Below are 24,949 nucleotides of genomic sequence, written 5' to 3' on the forward strand. Positions count from 1 at the left end.
GCTCAAAAGCACAGACTAGTAACTGCATTATCCAGTTTTCTAAATAACGCAACGCAGTTGCAAGTAGATTGCTACGCAACGCGTGCATAAACTAGTGTATAGCAGAAATTTTGCCATCTTTTTCATTTGAATGGTTCCATTATCGGAATTCATTGTAATACACGTAAAGATAAAGTTTAAACTGTACAGATAACGAATATCAAGTACAATGTGTAAAAGGGATCAAAGCCCAATGGTAATACACTCTGACAACGTAATAATGGAACATGAATTCGAGCCTCCACTCCTTCAACAAAAAATTACTAACATTGTGGCATGAGTCCCGTGTATGGGTGAATTTGAGCGTTTTCTGTATATTGCATTATCCCCCGCTAACATGTCCACATAGTGACCAGTCTTATTACGAGTTTAACAGATCCAATAGACAGATTATTGTAAACTTTCGCCAAAAAAATCTTCGATATATACAGGTTCTTACATTTCAAAAGCTTTGAACTTTAAGGTCGCTCCAGACGCGTGTTTGTCGGAAAAAAAGTTTAATGTTGTAAAAATTTGAATTTACCACCTACATGATTGGCAGGTACACTGAGGTAGCGAGCTGCTATATGAATAACCTCTGATAATCACGTTGAGGTCGTGTTATTAATGGACAATAATACATTTACTTTAAATCAATAAAGTAAATAAACCAAACTATAAAGTAGATTCATCGTAACTATAGATTTTTTTTCATTCACAGCACTTTCATCTCTTCCCATTGAAAACGATGCATAATTTATATATATATATAGTAATCGGAAATTTCCGTTCGAAAACGTATCCTCCGTATGCGAGCTCGGCATTCTACGGTAAAACACGGAAGGTGCTGGATCCATACTCGGCATTCTCCGGTATAACACGGAAGGTGCTGGATCCATATTCGGCATTCTCCGGTAAAACACGGAAGGTGCTGGATCCATATTCGGCATTCTCCGGTATAACACGGAAGGTGCTGGATCCATATTCGGCATTCTCCGGTAAAACACGGAAGGTGCTGGATCCATATTCGGCATTCTCCGGTATAACACGGAAGGTGCTTGATCCATATTCGGCATTCTCCGGTATAACACGGAAGGCGCTGGATCCATATTCGGCATTCTCCGGTATAGCACGGAAGTTGCTGGATCCATATTCATTCGCCGGTAAAACGGGAAGGTGCTGGATAAAATAATATAGTAAAGTACAACGGAGAAAAGAGTTTGGACAAGGGAAAAGGGACATGGGCTTAATGAAAATGTGCACACACACGAACAAAAAATTCCCGTTTTTCCCACTGTTGTCGTTTGTTCTGGTATACAAATGAAGAAATTTCATAGAATTACACTTACGAACTCGGAAGGGGTTATCACATTAATCAACTCGTTTTGGGTAAATGTTATCAGAATTTGTGACCCAACCCTGTTGCTATAAACTCATTTATTTTTAAATGTAATTATACACAATGCATATAAATACATGTATTATATGCATTTCAGTATGTTTAAACCAGTTGTATTCCACCACTGCAACTACGTTAAAACCACGTAAAATAAAGTAATTTGGGCGTTCATAGAAGAAACTGTATAACAACATAAGAACAAAGATTTTAAAAAATGTTTTAGTGAATGTCGTATCAACGTTATTGAAGGATCAACATCGAATCCACTTTTCTTCCTGTCAAGGTAAAAAGGACGCTCTTAGACTAACATACTTTTAGGCTAGTTTTGACGAAAAACATATATATATATATATATATATATATATATATATATGTTTTCGCCAGTAAATGTTTTGACTTGACATGTGTTATCACATTTAATACAAACTCACGTGTACAGAAGAGATAATTGTGTTACTGAAAACAAATAAATGAGAAGTATGCAGAATGGTTATTCTTTTTTTTTCACACAATCTACTTTGATGTATGGATAAAATAATTGTACATCCAGGAATACTCCAGCTTTCCCGGTTTCGTTGTTTGATGCAGACGCTACGATATGATTGATTACATTGGTGTTGAGTTAATTGGTTTCGTGATTCAGACACTGAAAACAATATTACAAACGAGATAATGGCGATCCTATGACTTAATAAATAAACATTTTATGATGATAGATATTGTTCTCAAAGTATCTTCAACGCCTTTAGTTTCCGGGAATATATCTTCGTAGGTAAAGCTGCACAGCAAATTTAAACACATGTCTACATTGTCAATTACACTTTCAAACATATGTTTACATTTTCAAATTTACACTGTCAAACAGATAATTACACTGTCGTATTGACTCTGTCAAACAGACGTTTACACTGTCGTATTTCCCCTGTCAAACAGATAATACACTGTCGTATTGACTCTGTCAAACAGATGTTTACACTGTCGTATTTCCCCTGTCAAACAGATAATACACTGTCGTATTTACTCTGTCAAACACATGTTTACACTGTCGTATTTACCCTGTCAAACAGATGTTTACACTGTCGTATTTACTCTGTCAAACAGACGTTTACCCTATCAAACAGATGTTTACACTGTCAAATTCCTACTGGCACACGTATGTTTACACTGTCATTTTACTCTGTCAAACAGACGTTAACACTGTCATTTTACCCTGTCAAACAGATAACTACACTGTCGTATTTACCCTGCCAAACAGATGTTTACGCTGTCGTATTTACTCTGTCAAACAGATGTTTACACTGTCGTATTTACTCTGTCAAACAGACGTTTACACTGTCGTATTTACCCTGTCAAACAGATATTTACACTGTCGTATTTACTCCGTCAAACAGACGTTTACACTGTCGTATTTACCCTGTCAAACAGATGTTTACACTGTCGACTTTACTCCGTCAAACAGGTGTTTACACTGTCATATTCCTACTGGCAAACGTATGTTTACACTGTCGTATTTACCCTGTCAAACTGATAATTACACTGTCGTATTTACTCTGTCAAACAGACGTTTACACTGTCGTGTTTACTCTGTCAAACAGATGTTTACGCTGTCGTATTTGCTCTGTCAAACAGACGTTTACACTGTCGTATTTCCCCTGTCAAACAGATATTTATACTGTCGTATTTACTCTGTCAAACAGATGTTTACACTGTCGCATTTACCCTGTCAAACAAATATTTACACTGTCGTATTTACTCTGTCAAACAGATGTTTACATTGACAAATTTCTACTGGCAAACGTTTACTGCCAAAGCGATTCATTCAAGTCCTCATTGTATACTTATGAGAAACAGAATAAATAGTACATTGTATGTAATACTTGTGGAAGCTCTAAGGGAACATGTTTCTCGTGGCCATTGCTAACGTATGTTGTTCCAGATAATAACTCGTTTCCGTGGTTTGATATCTCGCCCCACGTCATTATGTCCCTTCCTCGTGGTTGCGAGATAGTAAACTGTAGTCGCCACTGATAATAGGACACCGTGCATATCTTTATGCAATCTCGCCAGGCATAGGTATGATTTTGACAACACAGAAAATGATGTCACTCCACCTTCAGTTATTGCCGATGAAATGTTGAAAACGAAAGTCACATTTACATTCAATTTGGTCGATACAGGGGTCACGTGCCGCGTGGACTTCTTTTTTTTTTCTTTGCTAATAAGGAGTCAATTTTCATCACTTTCTAACTACTAGTATTTGAAAGTACCTGGGCTTTTGTACGACGTATCAGCTTTTCATCTACGAAAAGATATTTGAACAATCCCACAGGGGTCCGTAACGGAACAAGGGTATATGGAAATTTTTGGAACTTCGTCATATCGCTCAAGAGGTCCTTTTTGATGTTGTCTGGAAGTATCAGTATATGCTTCCGATGTAAGATATTTCCGGGTTTTTTTTGTTGTTTGTTTTTTTTAGAGCTGCAGACCTAGACATTTCAGACAAACTTTTAAAATGAATTTCTTGTAATAAACGTTGATTCTACGGACGCATGAAAGGGACACCAGACGCTCGTACGTTTTATTACGTTACAGATGCGGAAATATTACGTTACAGGTGCGGAAAGGATATGAGACACTCCTGCAGTCGTCTGTTCGTAAACACTGCAAGATACAGAAGACGTTCCGATTCCAGAAGCATATCTTGTTCTTTAGCGTGTCAGGTGTAAAGCTCCCATACACGGATCTCTTATTCGAATGGTAGTTATTTAAAAAGGAGAAGCGGGGACTCTAACGCACGACCCGTGAATTATTTAAAAAACTTAAATACCGTTATATCTCAACGTTAATCGTACAGAGCGAGTATACGAAGATATTCAACATTTCAATTCCCGCCTTTACATAACTGAAATACTGTTGAAAAACGACGTTAAACTTCAGAAAAACGACGTTAAACTCCAATTCTAACACGATCCGATTCATTTTCCTATTAAAGAGAATTCCTATAGTTTTTTTCCTTTCATAGAATTTTTTCAAATTCACATATATGATAGGAAATTTTGTGCTGAAAACAATGAACAAATAAAAACAATGGGTCACCAGGCTTGTTTTTGTGAAAAATTGTTTTGAACACACCCATTCTTGCTGAAACTTCCAGCAATTTTTCAACATTTTCATAATTTCCTGCTTTTTTATAAATACCAACCAAAATATACATCAAGACAACACAATAAGGTTGATTCTTTTTACAGATTTTATTATATACTTATTAGATATCATAGTCATATTTGTAATACTATATCCTTACAATAATGGGTACAAATGAAAAATAAATCTTGTTTCCTATTCACTTTTTTCAATGAAAAATACCCATAGTGAAGAATATTTTTTTAAATTTTGAAAAAACTGTTTCATAGAATTTTTTCCTATTTTTCTTGTATATGAATAATTGTATTGTGAGAATAAAAATGGCTAAAAATGTATGGGTCACCAGTTTAAATTTTATGTAAAGACCGTTTGAATACAACACCTGTTCGGACGAAAAATGGCGCGAACCTGACCAAATTGATTACATGTATATCTGCTAGAAGTTAAAAAAAAAGTTTTAAAAATTCTTAATTCCTTCTATAATTGAATACTAAATAATCTGAAAGATGATATTGTCTTATCAGTACTAAGTCAATTGTCTTACATTATATGAACAACACTGTCTTTGTACTAAAATGCGATGTGAAAACACAAACACAAAAATGGCAAGATACCTGTCAGGTATGATACTTGTAAATACAACATAAACCAGTATCAACATTTGATTACGGATAAAACTTATCAAAAATGTTATTTCATTCAAGATTCCTCATATTTAAGGTTGTCTGTCACATGTTGCAACAAATGTTGACTTCATTTCAGTTTTTCATAGAAAGTGTCGGCTGCGCAGAAAGATGCGCATAAAAAAACTATAGGAATTCCCTTTAAACAAAGAAGGCAGAAAACAGTGAATTATTATACAATAAATCACTGTTTTGACGTCACAGTTATTACGTCATGGCGTCAAACGGCATAGCGGCGCGCTGGAAAAGAAACCAATTGAAAACGGGCAAATATTTAATGAATGTCGTCAAGGATGTACTTAAAAATCCTTGGTAACGTGTTAGAATCGAAATAATATAACTCATTTAGTGATTTTCTCTTGAATAAATCATTGTTTGTCGTTCAGATGCGTATTATTATATATTATTCCTTCGCATCTGAACTCCAAACAATGATTTATTCAACGATAAATTACTGGATGAGATATATTATTTCTTAATTCTAATATGCTTGTCTCAGTTAAAACACTCTTACGCTAGAATGACGTCACGTTAACGTGCGATGACGTCGAAGTTTTTGTTGCGATCAAGAAAGAGCGCTTCTATATTTTATCTGCTGTTTTAGATTAAAGGCATATTAGAATCGAAATAATTTATAGCACAACCGTGTTTTAACACTATTTATACACTCGGGTGCGCCCTCGTGAAATTATTACGCCCGACGTATAATCGCCCATCGTGCATAAATAGTGTTAAAGCACTCTTTTGCTATAAATTATTTCTTAAACAAAAAAAATCAACATTTGAATGATCATCATTATGATGGTTCAAAAAAGTCTTACTTAGTTTTTTTTTGGTTTTTTTTCTTTTTAAATTTCATTTCATGTAGGTCGGAAATCAGCCTCAGAATGCAGCCTTGTCATTGGTCAATTTCTAGACTTGGCTCATAATCAACCAATCAGAAAATTGAACTCTATGATTACTTAGCGTCGTGATACAAGACATACAAGACATGAAATTGGTACAGAAGGAAGAAAAACACGACTATTATAACACAAAAAGAAGATGCAGATGTTTCGCCTTAACAAACATTTGTTTTGTGATTCACAAATTATTTATCTTGATACTTTGATTTCATTGACCTATACTAACTCATATATCAGGATTAATTGACTACCACATAGATAGGTGTTCTTTCCCACGGGATTGCAACAATGCTTTTTTATTATTGCTCCTTTGGTTACCGAAAAAAAAAACGAGATCAGGTTCCAAGCATTAAAGAAACTGAGATTGCAACCAGGTTCGAAATGCAGCCTTGCCATTGGACAATTTCGAGATTTTCGAGACCAACCAATCATTTGCCGGAGTTCTGAGACTTTTCTTCAAATTCAGTTTTTTACGATCGTGTTCCCAGCTCTGACAGCAAAGCAGCAACACTGCGGAGGCGCGAATACACGCACGGCTAATAATTTTAAAAAGCTTAACAATGTTGAATATTTTTTTTTAATTAAAGTGAATATGGGATCTTGGAGATATCTGATATTTAGGGAAAAAACAAGTGAAACCGGTATTTAATTTATTCATGAACACAGATAGAATATGTAACGAATATTTAACTCCTCTTAAACAGAGTTTTTATAATCTTCACAAAAACACTTCATAAACAAATATACAAAGGTTTCTTTCAAAATAAACAGTATTTAAGAAATTATATGAACTAACCAAAACTAATATGAAAGAGTCAGGAAGGACACTGAAACGAAATTACAAGTTTTTGTAATCCACCTATTTTATACATTTATAAAATGGGTTGCTGGTCAGTTGTCAAAATTTTTATTTCATGACATCGGATATTAAGTTTTAATGTTTTAGTTTTGAACTTTTTTACTTGGTATCCCAGTAAACATGTGTTGAATATACATCATATAGCACAAACTATAGGCTGGCGATTTATATTTTCAAATTTTATGATGAGTAATATACACTTATTGAATGGCTTAGTGGTCAATAGTTAAACCTATTCTTCGGACCTCTGGCCAATAGTTTTGACATTGACCGGCAAGCCAGTCAATAAATCTGGTATAATAATAATAATAATAAATATGTTATCAGATTATTACATGATATCGAAGATCAGTTTCACAAAAAGATTGTCTTATTAGCCTAGTAAACATGTGTTGAATGTAGTCAAGTCATGTAGTACAAATTATGAACAGTGGATTTGCTGGACATCATTAAAGAAATTTTGGATCAGTTCTGGCCGCTGCGGCGCTAGATCGTGCCTTTAAGTATATAAAAAGAATATTCAATACATGTAATTGACATAATTTGTGCTTTTGATGACGAAACATAATGCACGTCTGGTTAAATAACATATTTGTCTCAATATTAGTTCTTTTTCTTATCTCAAAACTGCATAGAAGTCGAAACAGCATGATCTTAGGGTAGATATAGGTCTAGTTTCTAGCTTGGTGGACCACAACTGACTTCTACTGTTGTTTTAGCAGGGTTGGTCGTTTGTACAAACATTTTTAACAAGGTAGCGGAGTTTAAAGACAACAACCCATGAATTAAAGACTTAAGACATCAATACATTTTTTTCTAGGGTCGGCTAAACAAGAAGCTGATTTCGCAGAAATGTGTAGTATACAACCCTTGCTCCAAGAATTGTGAAAGTTGGTGTATTATGTGATATCGTGTTAAATTTTGAAAAAATAATTAGATTTTTCTATTCTACTCAATACTTTTAACATAGCTACATAGAAATACTTTTAAAAGTATGTCTTCTAGCTTATAGACTAAGTTAAGAATAAGATTCCTATTTGTCAAAACATTATTTTATATATCTGAAAATTGTGTTTTTGATTTGTGGAAGTCGACAAAATGGCTCTTCTTAATAAGTGGCCTTCTTTTTTTAATACATAACGATTTGTCAAGAAAACATTCACTCAAACATTATATGTACAAAAGACTGGTGAACATAGAAAGTAGTATTGATTAGGTCAAGAATATGTATTATTTGTTGTTGCCTGCTGCCAACTGTAGATTTGTTCTTTAGTTTTCGAAAAGCTATAACATACTGTAATCCAAAGACCGACACGCAGAGGTACATCCAAGATGGTATACATGTGTAGCTTTTGAATTCTGAACCTTTCCAGAACAGTTATCACTTATATGCCAATCCTGCTAGAACAAATCATAGTTCTCGTTTAATTTATCTATTAAGCCTCACAATTTAGCAATTGTACAAAAAAAAACAACTTGAAACCTAGCAAACAGTCATGGGAGGTGAGCAAATTTAAAATCTTGGCGATCTGATTACTTGGAGAATGACCTTGGGGTTTAAGTTTTGAGGTGTTGAATGTTTGGAGTTGAACATTTTTGGGTGTTGTGCCTGCAGTAAGTGCATTCTGATACATTACGATGTGCATTGTCTGTAGTTGTCTGATTTTACAATATTATTTTCATATCCTTCTAATTTACGCTTGATAATTCTTTTGAATTACTAATTTATCACCACAATTTAGCAATTCTTGGAAATATGCTTCAACTTTCAATTATAGAAAAAAAACTTGACACATAGCCAACATAAATAATATTGGAGTTGAACTATTGGAGATCTGATTACTTAGAGAATAGCGTTTTATACCCTGGTGAGCAGTAGGACCACAATGACACTTTTGTTTGTTTTATCTTTCTTTAATGATAAGCGCAGTTTGGAAACAAGGGAAGCGCATTTATGTACACAATGAGTTTGTAGTTTCTGTTGAATAAACATTGTTTGGAAACGCAAATATGGTATAGGTAGACAGCAGGTAATACAAACTTTATTCTAACTTTACCAAACAACTTCGACTAACTTTTTGAAACATATAATGTAGCTTAAAACATCAGCAGACATTCTTCCTTACAAAAACAAGCATAAATAAAGCTGATATTTGACGTGAAAACAGGTTTTACTAGTCGGGAATATCTATTAATATAGACCAATTTCGAGTAGACCATGGTGGTATATCCGGCGAATAACTACCTTCATGCCTTAAATACCAGCTCCTGTGAAAGTGAAGGTTACATACCACTTCTTACTATTTCGATAAGTAAACGTCGGACTTCAATATTTTACAATTTTGACATTTCATATAGTCCGATGTTTTATCGAAGATTTTATAAATTTCCCGGTAGACCTTTCCGCAAAATATCTTGCGGAAGGTTTTACAAGTTCACGGTGGAAGTGACTAAAATGTAATAGGTAAATACCAACAACGGACAAAGAAAACCTATTTTACACATACAGTGAACATACTGTCTTACTGAAATTAGCGAAGACCTGTCCTCACTTTCAAAGTGAAATTTACACCCATTCGCTTTTGCATCACCACACGAAACTGTCCAGTTTTCTTTATTATAAAAAATGATTGTAGACGAAAAGTATTCTCATGGTCGGATTTTATAAAAAAAAAAGCGCGGCCCGTTACTAAGGTATTGTCTGTGTAGTGTGCATATGATTATAATTGATGGGTGTAACCAGCATTTATTGGTTGTGTTAAATTAAAATTTATTTCATTAAGTTATAAGTTCATATAAAGGCAGTTTAAAAGTCTAGTCTACATGCATTCGGCGGTACAAGTGCGTTAAATAATGGCCGCAGAGTTTTTTACTAGTGCGTTGTATTGTTCATGACATTTGATTAAATTACACTAGAATATTCTGTGTTATGTGTCGGGGAAGTAATTGCTGGTGCAGTTTAAATTACGGTAAACCAATATATTACGTGTTTGAGAGTTTTCCTACATTACACTTCACATGCCATGAATATCCTACCACTTTAGATTTCTTTACAGTTTGCCGGGTTTTAGTATGAATATAGCCAGTCTACCCCTCTGATCCATGACACTCCTTTTGCAAGCACGGTTGCAATTCATTCCGTGCAAAGCATGGTTGTAAATTATCTAAATACATGTACACTGCTGACTAGCGTACAAATTAAACCAACAACAAATCGAGTCTGCAATATTTACTATTTGTTTTGTCCTCGTTGCTTCTGAGGAATCTATTTTTCAGATTTTGTTAGGGTCTAATATATTATGTTGTTATTAAAGACGTTCGCGGTAGTAATTTCTGCGCATCTCTTTCACGCATGTACTGTATTAGATAATTTTAGGATTTTATTTAATGATAACATCCTTACATCATTTAAATATGTTTCAGCAAATAACTTTTTTTTACACTACAGAAATGTTCTTTGATTTAATGCCGACCGTAACTTTGTAATTCTTGTCCGTGCTGTAATTCTGTCATCCATGAGGATAGTTTGGCATAAATAATTAACCTTAATGAGACGACGTTTCATGTGTAACACCCAGACCCCTTTCTACAAGGTCAAGGTCACACTTAAAAGTCAAACAGTCTCTTTTGTGTCCGGATCGTAACTTTGCCATTCATTCAAGAGGTTTTAAAGTACTTAGCATAATGTTTATCAAAATGAGAACCCTAGCTCCAAGGTCAAGGTGTTAACAGTGTTATTTTTGTGTCCGGTCCATATTTCTGCTATCCATGGAGGGATTTTGAAATATCTTGGCATAAATGGTAACTATAATCAGACAATGTGTCACGCGAAAAGACCCAGATCCCTTGCTCCAAAGTTAGTGTCATATTTAGAAGTCATATCATAATAGATCTTTACGTGTCCGATATTAACTCTGTTATCTATGAGGGGTTTTGAAACAACTTGGCATAAATGTTTACCATAAGGAGGCAATGTGTTACGCGCAAGACCCAGACCCCTAGCTCAAAGATCAAGTTTACACTTAGAAGTCAAGTGAAAGGTTAAGATCCGATTCGTAACTCTGTCATTAATCATGTTTACAATCTAAATATTCTAAGATTTTGTACCAATTGCAAATTAGCTCAGTGGTAAAGCATACAGTCCATGATAAACAAATATTTTACCGTGTGGGTTCGAAACTCACCATCGACATTACTTTTTTTCTCGTAAACATTTAGATTCCTTCATGAACTATGTGACAACACTATCAAAGCCGATATGGCAGGTCAGAAAAGTTACCATTATATCAAAGATGATATTGACTAAAATGAAATGCATTTAAGCCATGCAAATAATAAACATACTGTTGTTTTATATAAAGGCATACATACAAATACAAACCATCGAAGAATGAAACAAAAAATATGGGAATGAAAAAGAAAACGAAAACACACACACACACACACATACACACACACACACACACACACACACACACACACACACACACACACACACAAAGACAAAACATGAAACAAACTCACGTAGATTCGACCCCACAAAATGATTACGCGCAAGACCCAGACCCCTCGTTCCAAGACCAAGTTTACACTTAGAAGTCAAGTGAAAGGTTAAAAGGGTCTGTTTCATATCCGGTTCGTAACTCTGTCATTAATCAAGAAATTTCGAAATTAATTAGCAGAAATATTCCCCGAAAAACGAGAAAACGTCTCGTGCATAACAACCAGACCACTAGCTCCACGATCGATGTCACATTAGAGGTTAAACGGTTTACATGGTGTGTTTCTTGTCAGTTCCATACCTATTCCGTCGATGAAGACATTTTAAAATTACATGGCATAAACGTTGACGTGTCAGACGCAATTTCCAAAATCTCTAGTTTCAAAGTCAAAGTCAAACTTAGATTAAAAAGCTAACATTTATGTTTCTTGTCCAGTCAATAACTCTGCCATCATCAAACATTATTTGTCACAATTTTCCCTATGATGAGTTAGTGGTCATGTTCAAGACCCAGGCCCTAGCTCTAAGGTCAAAGTTACCTTCGGAGAAATTTTTTCTCTTGTCGAAAAATTAGTCATACCTTAACTATTCTGGCATATTTTGCGCATCAAACTGTAGCATTCTTGGACAAACCTCGGGGCGTTTGTCACTAATAGTGCCATCTCTTGTTTGAGCTTCAATTCTTACTTTGAGAGTTATATATATTGTACTTATCCCTTTAAAATGTCAAGGTCAGTAGTGGCTATTGTCAAGTTACCTTAAAGACACACCACTAACTAACTGTAACCATTTGTATTTCCATAATGCTGTCTGACTAAAGTACATCTCCTGTTACGCTATACTTAGGATCTGAAAACGTGCTATTGATAGCCTCGTTCTGACGACCATTCCGTTAGCCAGACAGAAGGCTTACTTACAACATTTTGTAAGAATAAAAAATCTTTATTTAGACTGGGTTTTTGATAGTTAAATTTTTTATGACGTAAAGTGTCAGCCGGTTAGCTCTGTCGGTAAAGCGTTAGCTCTGTCGGTAGAGCACTTGCTCTGTAAGCGACTGGTCTCGGATTCGAGTCCCTGACAGCCTACACATTTTTCTTAATCTTTGACACTCAAACAAATCGTCTCATTGGTTAAAATAAACAAAAATAGAATTGCGTAAAATAAAAATAGCAATTCTGGAAATCAAAATGTACAGAAGACGATTAAGAATGGGTCATTCTCGGATCTTCGTTTAGAAGATCAAGTACTTTCAGTCAGATTGTTCCATAATTGTAATTATACATTTTTGTATGGAGAAATGAGAAATAACAAGTGTCTAATTACAGTTTGACAGTAACAGATATAAGGCTAAGACAATGTATTACTAAATATATTATTCAATTAAATGTAGTATGCGCGTTACTTCATGTATTAAGGTGAGTTTAGATCACACTTTGTTTCTATATACAGTGTAAGATAGTTATTATTCTATTTTTTATAAAACTATTCTGAGAAGAGAATGACTGAGTAAGTTTGCAGATGAAGTTATGAAAACCAGACTGAGCTTGTCCACCTGTCATCTTGTAGAATAGTTGTATGATACCAGTATTACCAGAATTATTTGCACAAAGTTCATGTGGGAGGAAAAGGTAGACCACTAGGAATTGGTGGGTCTTTAACTCTTCTAACTTGTTAAATATAAATGCTATAGCCTATAATTAACGGTCAATGCGAATACGTTAATGTTACACACCGATAGCCACACGAAAACTACATGCAGATATAGACTTGCCACAGTTCTCTACTGCGAAAATCTAAAGTGGTAATTTTGACCGGGAATTCACGGCATGATAAAATAAGATTGGAATTTTTGCTATGTAAATGGTTTTCATTCAATTAAACTTGACACAGGGACATGTTGAACGTCCAAATATTAAAAGGCGCCCTGTGCAAGTTTAATGTTATTGAACTAACTTCTTACCAGAACCACATGTTTTTCTTCAGATTATAAATCGAAAGGTTTCAACCTTTCTGTGCTTTCAGCGCTTTGATTAACCCATATATAAGACCGAATGACTTGTAACAGCTCGTCGCTGAATGTCCTTATGCCGTCTCTTTATTGTAGAGAGAAATCAACACATTATCCTCTATCATAGATGTTGCGTGTAAACAACAAAAAAATGCACGGCATCTGGTGGCTTTCATGCAGAAAGGTAAGCTCGATAATCTGTTAAGACACGCACATGCAGCATCTGTGTCAAGGCTTATTTTTCTAACATACAATAAAATTATCACGAGTATGACGAGAGACTGATTGTTATTGACTTCCTTTGAAAATTTTATTAATCCGTTAACCCTTATTTCGGCTGCGACCAGTGCCTGCATATACGTGCAGTCTGATCATGACCTGCACAGTTCTCCATTTAGTTCGTATCTTTTTGGTACGCATCCCTTTTATCAGTTAATGGCACTGTCCAAATTGAAAGATGGACAAGTTCATTATAGAAATTTAGCAGGGTGAGGGTTAATTAAAAAAGATAAAGTTGCATGTCTGTATTTAATGACAGTATTTGGGCCTTCGTCACCGGCTCGTGTCGTATTCCACCACTCAGTGCTATTCAACCTCTGTGGGTATGTATGGGAGGGTATGGTAGGGGTACTGAAGGGGTTTCAGAGGACCCCCTCTAGAAATGCTATGGTACATCTGTGGGTAAAAATTCTGAGTACCCAAATGTCATTAAAGTGAACGTAGGGAGAGAACGAGGGCTGATCGAGATCATGGGGTATAATATCCACACTGCAGACACCATTTTGGTAAAACCCTCAGTGCTGAGTAGTAGGTATGGTGAGGGTATCCCCTCTTGTGATGGAGATCAGGGTGTCTCCCCCTGGATATTTTAGAAATATAAGCATGAAAAGATGGCCACCAGTGCATTTTTGGCCTTAACTTAATGAGTATAGGTGACTTCCTATGGGTGGAGGTGGCGGGGCGGGGATGGGGGTCCTGCGCACCTCCCGTCACGCCTGTTTCTGGACCTGACTTGCATTTGTAAAATGTGTTCTTAACTTTTCAACTCAAATCGTACAAGCAAATGTAATCCGTCTGTTTTATCCTAAAATATGTTCATGCATGTTTGAACGTAATATTTACTACCTGAGATAGTTATCTTCCCTGCAAGAACTTATTCATACCCGTCACGTGCTCAGCGGGTCCTTTGAAAGTAGTCCGCGTATTAGAAATATAAATGTCTGACTGTTATCAATAATCGATAAATTAATTAGATAAGGCCGATAAAATCAGATAAATTAACCCGATGAGGCTTATGGTGAAACCTCAGCCTGTTGAACAGAATACATTATCGGTAGAACTGTGTCATTAATCATTGATGATGCATGTTTTATGTTTTACGGAGATTAACTCTTCAAGAGAGGCCCACCAAAGTCTTTTAATTTGCCATGCCTCCTATGTTACCTTTAGCGATGCATGCCTCGATAACAACCTTCTGAAAACCAAAGATCGAATAAAACTGATTACGACTTGTAGCCACTCTATTCTAAATGCATTGTTCCCTTGCTCAAACATTTTTCATTGCAATCATAAAATTATGAACTGTTTCGATTTTTGTTCTGCAAACCTAGTAATTCCTATGTAAGCCCTATGTTTTGCAAAATATCAATAAGTTTTAATCTATCGATTTGAATTTTTAAGTTACACATTTATGAGAAAAGATATACAGTGTATAGCTCTGTCAATTTTAAATTGCCGAGTGTCCTGTAGTGTCCATGACTGTGTTTTGCCGGATTCCATGTTCTGAATCTTTCCAAAGGATATAATATTATCCCTGTAATGAAACGTTCCAAAGGATATAATTCTGTTGGTCTCCGAGTGCAATGTAGTGAAACTTGTTGTGTCTTACAGGTATACTGACTAACCTGGTTGTGCAAGACGCACTGCATTCGATTTGCAAGGATTGCATATTTCTTTGAAAAGAGTTTACTTGGTTTCTCTGATGGCATTCAACGCTAATATCTTCAAAGGTTTGTAACATTGTTTTTAATTATGCATGTTATTAGAAACGCATTTTTAAAAAAAGTATTATCTCTAAGCACATAAAATAAAACGGAATAAAGTGCGTAAGACCACAAAGATATATAGGTCTCCAAAAGGAATGCATTTTCTTCTTGCCATCTATAATTTCACACAGGGCCTACACCCAGGGAAAACCCCCTATACCGAAAGGTACACTGCATACACCTCTCTCCTTAAGAGAGCAGGTCATGTTGTTGTTGTTTTTGTTGATTTTCTTTTCAACTGATTCGTTTTAGGCTGGTTACTATTTTTGTGTGGCTAAGGGGCTGCACATATATGATATAAGGGCATAGATTAGTTCGAAGACAGATATTAAGGCTCTGTGGCACTGTTCCCATAAAATCATTTGCTGCATGGGAATTCCTCTTATTATGATATTCTAGTCCATTTAATGACCTATTATTATATATATTTTTGTAGTCATATTGACATGTGATCAGTTTGGTTTTATCAATGTTAATATATTTAAAAGACCTTCTAAAATGTATATGGGCTTTCTTGAATATAATAGGGAATCGATCCCTCTACGGTAACATGCGATATATACCGAATGAGATATACTATCGAATTAAAAAATGTGTCCTTCCGGCACGTGCACAGTGCGTCTGACTCCGGGGTTTTTGTTGTTGTTTCTTTTGGTGTTTTTTTTTTCTTTTTCTTTTTTTGGAAGAATACGCCTTTTCCTTGAGCGTAATAGGCCTCCACATAACTTGTCCAAACCGCAACGCCGTGCATATCATGACGTAGTGGGCAGTATTATTTTTCTTTTTTATTCCAAAATCTACAAATAAATTGATACAAACGCACATTTCTGGATAAGCTACATGTACTGTAACGATTCCCGATTGAGGCATTGCCTGATTTCATATTGTAAAGATATACACATTTGAAGATTTTAGCGCGTCAAAATTCACGAGGTATTACATGGCACCCACATATTGTAAAGTCCTAACATTCAGATGATCGGGATTGGAAATCCATGTACAGGCAAGCAATGTTAGTACCAGTTAGGAAAACCTGCCTCTCACATACTGTCTGTAGATGATATTCTCATGATGTGAAATTATTGATTTGAACGCAAACATGTTTCATAATGTTATATTGTGTCTGTGAAGACGCTGCAGCAGGCAAATATAATCAATGCATACAATTGCAGATTGCTTTGACAGAACCAAATACCATTTTTTTCTGATGCAAAACACCATTTTGTGATAAACATTGCGGCATAGTCAGGTATAAGTATACGAGTTTGTCATGTACATTGTGTCACAGTGAGTGAATGAATGAAACGTACATGCTCTTGTCCTAGACATTGCGACACAGTCAGCGATAATTGCATTAATTAATTACGTTTTCCCTGTATGTTGGGACACATTGAGCGATAAGTACATGCTTGGTCAAGACTAGTCATGTACATTGCCAGACAGTCAATGAAAAGTACATGCTTTTGTCCTGTCCATTGTGACACAGCCAGTTGCAAGCAAATGTATTTGTCATGCACACTGCTATAGAATCAGCCATGTGTGTTGACTTTGTCTTGTAAAATGCAACAATAGCTGTCAGATACAGGTAAATGCGTTTGTCTTGTAAAACTTAAATACACGTGCTTACAAGTAAATTGCGGCACAAACTGTTACACGTGTGTCCCGCTACTTGCGACAATGCCATTTATAGGAATATTCGTTTGCCTCGTAAATTGCAACAAAGCCAGTGATATACACACACACATGTATATCGTCCAATAATCTTAACAAAGTCATTTATACTATAAAATGCGACACACTATGTTACAGTCGTTTACTTGTACATTACGGCACATTCAGTGATAAGTACATGCGTTTACCTGTACATTACGGCACAGTCAGTGATAAGTACATGCGTCTACCTGTACATTACGGCGCAGTCAATAATAAATACAGGCGTTTACATGTAAATTACGGCCATGTCAGTGATAAGTGCATGGATTTGTCCTTTCTGAGCATTTTATATTATAGTACTGGTCCTATATACACTGCGACATTTTACACGGTAAGTGCATATAATTGCGACAGTGTCTGTTTTAAGTGTATGTCTTTTAACTGCTTTATTCGACAAAGTAATACATAAGTAAATGCGTTTATTATTTCAGTAGCGACATAGTCTGTGTGATATATAAACGCTTGTTCCGTAAATTGTGACAAAATTAAATGATATGCCCTTTGAATCGTGACCATGGTTTATTTGATCGGGACGCTGTTGGAGCATTGCGACAAAGTCAGTGTTTGTCCGTTACAGAAGAATTAAAATCAATGTATAAATTGGCTGTTGCATTAGTCTGTGATGCATTTACTGGTGTATTTCTTACACTCGCGACAAAGTCACTTGCTTTGTCTGTTACATTACGACACATTCAGTTTGTTATTTTGTTATTTTAATGGCTACAGACAGTATGTCTGTCAGAGGAGTTTTATCATAGCCGATGCTTGTATAAATTGATAAATTCATTGAGTTTATGTTATAAACTGTAACAAACAAAGAATATACAGGTGCATTAAAAAAAGTGTTGTTTTCTACTAGAAAATTCCACAATAGCAGACAGGAACGGACGCAGCTTGCGAAACAAAGGAAATTCCAGTAGTCTTAATTAGATAACCGCAAGTTGTGTTTATCTAATCTAGAACAAGAGAACGTGGGTCGGATATCAAGCGATTATCTTGCTTTAACAACGTTTTCTGTTTACTACTGATGTTTGCGAAACAATAGATATTACTAAACTTATGATAAGGCATATTGTAATAAATGTTTAGGACTCTTTCCAAATGCAGCTACACGGGAAATATCTCGCCAAATTTTGATGAAAGAAAACTGAAGCAAATCAATACACTTCCGAAAAAAAAAATACTAGTATTATCATCATTGGAGTTCTAGGAATGGTATACAACAATATTTTCATCAAGTGAGCACCAACACAGTACGTTTGCGACCAACATGGATCCAGTCCAGCCCGACATCCCCGCAGTCTGCTCAGGATCCATGCTGCTCGCTAACAGTTTCTCTATAGGCTTTCAAAGCTAACAGCATAGATCCTGACCAGACTGCGGGGATGCGCAGGCTGGTCTTGATCCATGCTGGTCGCAAACGCACTATGTTGGTTTTCTCATGGCGCGGCTCAAGTATTTTCAAAACATAATCACAAATACCTGTAGTTAACAGAATAGGTCAATGAACTTCTCTTAGTTTTCTAACAAACACGTGTGGGAGTAAAGATAAATACGGCGCTCTTTTGATTAAACAAAATTAAGTGTTCTATTGATAAATGAAATCAATAACACAACACCATTCAACAATGATGTAACTCATATTTGTTTCAAATGCATTGAATTATATCAAAGTTTACGGAAGAGCATTAAGGACAGAATAGTCTTTTTATTTAATTGACATTTCGAGTTCGATTGGTTATATTGCCTTTTTATCCGCAAAATTTTAGCGTTCGTCAAGGGCTAAAAATGTTTAAGGGGTACTATAGTATTTACTCTAAGACAGTAAATATATGAAGTGGATACATGTACCTTCATATACATATATTGTATCTAGCATATAGGATACCATATATATCTATATGTGAACTACCCTAGCCTCTATAGCTACTCCAAAAATGATATATACATTTATAAGAATACTACATTCTAGTGGAAGTGCTCCAACTAGGTCCTGTGACCTTGCCCTAAAATCTAGAGCTACCCAGGTACCCCATCTTGGCCGGACTCATAACTACAAGTTCTTGTTAGTCTATATTTCCTTGGCATATGGGGTCAACTAGCACTGGCTCCCGTCCCTATGTTTGTTCCGTCATATTTCTTAAACATGTATATACATTTTTCACTAACGGAGGAAGTAATTTTAATTGACTCCGAACATTGTTCAATCATCAGATAAAATGTGTTATTTTGGAGGCTTAACAGTTACTTTAAAATTGTTTGCAGTATCATTAGTAAAAAAAATAACCATGCAGCCAGGGAGCTAGGCTAAACCATGATTAAAATACATGTAGTGATATTTTAATAGCGAAAGCTGCTCGGTCATTCTATATAACCCTGCTCTAGGATTATCCGAGGGCCACACTATGTAGCCACGGAATTCGAGTTAATGAACTTCGATAAAATACATCTTTGCACTAATACTTTGTTGTAATTTTGTCCTTGGTATTAACTAATTTATGAAATTTCAAATAACAACAAAAACAACAACAACAGTAGTAATAAAACGTACAGTTTTGTGCATGTACTTGTTAATCTTTGTTGCCGAGGAAGAAAGGCCTTGTATTGAGTAAGATTCCAATAACTGAGCCAGAATTGCTAAAAGGACGATTACTGAAAAAAGACCGTATAATAAATATTACAATTTCTTTGTATTGCAGCTCGGTATCTTTCTGTATTTTTTCCTTTTCTTCCAAATGTCTTTACAGTCTACGATTTGCATACAAAGTTGGAGTATCTATTTCTTATTTGAGCCGCGCCATGAGAAAACCAACATAGTGGCTTTGCGACCAGCATGGATCCAGACCAGCCTGCGCATCCGCGCAGTCTGGTCAGGATCCATGCTGTTCGCCTTCAAAGCCTAAGAAAGCGTTGTCGAACAGCATGGGTCCTGACCAGACTGCGCGGATGCGCAGGCTGGTCTGGATCCATGCTGGTCGCAAAGCCACTATGTCGGTTTCCTCATGGCGCGGCTCATTTGAACTAGCTAAAAGATAGCCATCTTGGGACGCCAAGTGTTGATTAATGTATCCAATTCTGGGAACGTATTACATAATATAAAACTCTTTTTCTCTTCTGTATCCATTGATTAGTTGTCACTGTTTTGCTTTTCCATTATAAAGATATGACATATTCCTGGAAATGGACGATTATTGTCCACATGTATTTGTCTGCCGCTTTGTGACGAAAGCGATGCTATACAGTATCTATTCGTACTTTTTATGTTCTGCCGAATTTCATTGTCTTGCGGAGGATATACTGATGATTTGACAGCTTTAGCCGTGCATGGTAATCATTTGGCAGAAAATACACACTGGAGTTAATAATTTCACGTGATTGATAATGTACGAGTCATTTGCTTGGCCGAAATAAGCAACTTCTCGAGCGGACTGCATGCAAGAGTTTAATCAAATAAATGCACATGGTTGATAATGTACGCTGAGCAGTATTCTAGGCCGATATAAGTTAACAAGGTTGAAATCAATAACTTTTTAACATTATTTCTACTTGAAATAAGCTTCAGATAATAGTTTATTTATATCTTCTTGAACATCTTCATTCGTGGGGCTTCATCATGAAAATATTATTTTCGAGGTACCGGACATGCAGGGGACCCTCTCAACCAAGCTACGGAATTAAAATCTGTCTAAACGACACGTGTACATCCGCACAAGCCATGAATTCAAAGTCATTTTCAAAATTCTAGCATCTGACTGGTAACCAACGCGAGTTCTAGACAAAACATTGTATATGCCCATCCTGACTGATTTCAATTCCCTCCCGCCCTCTCCTTCCCAACGAACATTTTGATGTATGATATCATATTGTACTTAACAGTGCTTATGGATGTTTTACTCAGGGCTTTCGCCAGATGAGCTTGTGGCGGAAACCATGCACGTTTAGATTGCACATATGTTCTGGTATATAGCCGCGAATTCTCAGCGACAACCATTCGAACATCCCTCAGATATATGCACGATCAGACTGCACATATGTTCTGTTATATAGCCGCGAATTCTCAGTGACTACCATTCGAACGTCCCTCAACTATATACAAGTTTAGACTGCACATATGTATATTCTGGTATATAGCCGCGACATTCTCAGTGACTACCATTCGAACGTCCCTCAGTTATATGCAAGTTTAGACTGCATATATATTCTGGAATATAGCCGTGACATTATCATCGACTACCATTCGAATGTCCCTCAACTATATGCAAGTTTAGACTGCACATATATTCTGGTATATAGCCGCGAATTCTCAGTGACTACCATTCGAACGTCCCTCAACTTTATGCAAGTTTAGACTGCACATATATTCTGGTATATAGCCGTGACATTATCAGTGACTACCATTCGAACATCCCTCAGATATATGCAAGTTTAGACTGCACATATGTTCTGTTATATAGCCGCGAGTTCTCAGTGACTACCATTCGGACGTCCCTCAACTATATGCAAGTTTCGACTGCACATATGTATATTCTGGTATATAGCCGCGACATTCTCAGTGACTACCATTCGAACGTCCCTCAGTTATATGCAAGTTTAGACTGCACATATATTCTGGTATATAGCCGTGACATTATCAGTGACTACCGTTCGAACGTCCCTCAACTATATGCAAGTTTAAACTGCACATATATTCTGGTATATAGCCGCGAATTCTCAGTAACTACCATTCGAACGTCCCTCAACTATATGCAAGTTTATACTGCACATATATTCTGCACATATATTCTGGTATATAGCCGCGATTTCTCAGTAACTACCATTCGAACGTCCCTCAAATATATGCAAGTTTAGACTGCACATATATTCTGGTATATAGCCACGACATTCTCAGTGACTACCATTCGGACATCCCTCATATATATCTCTATATGGAATACCAGTTGTAGCACATTTCCATTGATTGTATAAAATTCCGATATCTATAAAAGATATTATGCAAATTTCGTAGATAACAACAGGAAATGAAGGGTGCAGCACTGTTTCTCACTTTACAAAATTTGATACTATGCAGAACACGAATTCCTTCTTAGAACAAAAATAATTATGCAGACTGAATCAATGTTTAGCTCCAGGTTAGTTTTGTTTGGTAACATCCTCTTTTTCAACGGTATTTAAGGTCTATACCAGTGTTCTTGGAATTCTTTCTAGTTTCATACGACTCTGAAATTCTATCCGTAGGGAACCAGAAGTCTGTCTTTAAAGAATATCCCATCTAATCTTGTTTTCGCCTCAAGTAACTGACAATTCCTTCACTGAAGCATGTTTGTATTCATATTATCTTAGTTAGTCCTGACGAAAAATAAAGGGAGCGGGCGCAACACTGTCCGACAATGTAGCTAGGCGTCTTGAGTTCGAGCCCTCGTTCCTCTAACTAAAAACTCACTGATTAGAACAAGATTCCTGTGTATCGGGCACGCTAAAGAACCAGGGAAGCTTCTGGATTAAAGAATCCCCTGTTTGTTGCACTATACTCCTACTGAAGGGGTCGCCCATATATGTTACCGTTGGCGACTTTATAGTTTACACCCAAATATATCAACAACAAAAAAACAAAACCGTGATCTCCAAGGATTCGAACCTGAATCCTCCCGACAGGAAGTCGCATACGTCTAAAATAGTTCAATATATATGAACGCTGATGTGGCAAGAAACAAAGATTCATCACTGTACAACTATTTGATGTTGTGATGTTTTTACCATAAACTGTTCACAATTGTTAAAGTCATACTGGTGCATTGCATATAGTTTATGGTTATATAATATAATTTGCAAACATATGTTGAATTTATAAGTATGATGTCTCCGTTATTTTGATATTCACAGCCAAAAAGCAGAACAAACATGTTCAACAAAACTAGCAGTGACTTCGCTCCAGACAAATAATGTACAGTTCAATGTTGCGCCAAGTTGAAATTCATTTGAGTAAATATCGGATCCGCTTTCTGTTTGCCGTTCTAGTGTAATAAAACTGTGCGTCACTGGTCAATGTTAAAAACTGTGCATCACATGCCAGAATGTTAGACTGGTCTCGGTTATTTCGACTCGTGCCTAGGGTTCGTGGTTAAGCTGCACGATTAGTATTACATGACTGGAATGCAAATTTTCCATATTAGCTCGACTAATGAAGAAGTTTTCAGATCTAACGAACTAATGGTTACTTGTGTTGACCATTTCGTCTATAAATTGTTAACTTTCGTATATAAAGTTTATTCCTGATCGTCTGTGGAGGCTCGGGTCGGCTGTGGAGGCACGGGTCGCCTGTGCAGGCTCGGGTCGTCTGTGGAGACTCGGGTCGGCTGTGGAGGCTCGGGTCCTCTGTGGAAGCTCGGGTCGTCTGTGGAGGCTCGGGTCGGCTGTGGAGGCTCGAGTCGGCTGTGGAGGCTCGGGTCGTCTGTGGAGACTAGGGTCGGCTGTGGAGGCTCGGGTCCTCTGTGGAAGCTCGGGTCGTCTGTGGAGGCTCAGGTCGGCTGTGGAGGCTCGAGTCGGCTGTGGAGGCTCGGGTCGGCTGTGGAGGCTCGGGTCGTCTGTGGAGGCTCGGGTCGTCTGTGGAGGCTCGGGTCGTCTGTGGAGGCTCGGGTCGGCTGTGGAGGCTCGGGTGGTCTGTGGAGGCTCGGGTCGGCTGTGGAGGCTCGGGTCGTCTGTGGAGGCTCGGGTCGGCTGTGGAGGCTCGGGTCGTCTGTGGAGTCTCGGGTCGGCTGTGGAGGCTCGGGTCGGCTGTGGAGGCTGGGGTCGGCTGTGGAGGCTGGGGTCGGCTGTGGAGGCTGGGGTCGTCTGTGGAGGCTGGGGTCGGCTGTCGGCTGTGGAGGCTCGGGTCGGCTGTGGAGGCTCGGGTTGTCTGTGGAGTCTCGTGTCGGCTGTGGAGGCTCGGGTCGTCTGTGGAGGCTCGGGTCGGCTGTGGAGGCTCGGGTCGTCTGTAGAGGCTCGGGTCGGCTGTGGAGGCTCGGGTCGGCTGGGGTCGGCTGTGGAGGCTCGGGTCGGCTGTGGAGACAGCCTCTAACTATTTCATATACTGTTGAACCTGTTTCATCTTTCGGAGAGAAAACCATACATACGAGGTGCCATATTTCGAGAAACAACCATCACTTCAGTGCTGTACGATTGCAAAGGGCAGAAATCTAAACCCAACCCACCGAAAAATCCTGTAAAACCGAATAGACTCGGGAACAAAAGTAGCCTGTTTTTGAAGAGTTTAGTGGTCTTTAGAGGATCTACTTTCAATACAAAGGTTAGAAGGTCTTCCCATTTTTTACAAGTACGATCCCTTGAAAACAATATTTATTAACGTCACGGTACTCCCATACATATTATTTTTCCAAAAAGCTATATTTCATTACTAATCACAAATCTACCTCTCCATACAATACTTCATATTCCGACTGGAATAAATGTAATTTTATTGCCGGGAAGTTATTTTCTCGCAGACATTCCTACAAGGTCCAGACAAATTACCTAATTCATCAATCGTCATTGTTGTGTTTATACATCGGGCTATGTTTATCTGTACATAATTATGAGCCGTAGCTATGGTGGTCATTTCAAGATGTCAATCGGGAAGGTCAAAATTCCATTCATATGTCAGCCTGGTCAGTTTTTGTTTTACATATAAATTATGACCAG

The 24,949-nt window shown here is 37.1% G+C and overlaps 1 protein-coding gene across 1 annotated transcript; it reads left to right on the plus strand.

The window, feature by feature from the left end:
- Window positions 1-5,163: 5,163 nt before the first annotated feature.
- LOC128546443 (PE-PGRS family protein PE_PGRS33-like) lies at window positions 5,164-24,329 on the plus strand. The gene is made up of 2 exons (XM_053516960.1): window positions 5,164-5,193; window positions 23,538-24,329. The coding sequence occupies exons 1-2, from the start codon at window positions 5,164-5,166 to the stop codon at window positions 24,327-24,329; spliced, it is 822 nt and encodes a 273-aa protein (XP_053372935.1).
- Window positions 24,330-24,949: the final 620 nt, after the last annotated feature.

This window comes from Mercenaria mercenaria, chromosome 10 (assembly GCF_021730395.1).
Source record: "Mercenaria mercenaria strain notata chromosome 10, MADL_Memer_1, whole genome shotgun sequence".
Lineage (NCBI taxonomy): Eukaryota > Metazoa > Mollusca > Bivalvia > Venerida > Veneridae > Mercenaria > Mercenaria mercenaria.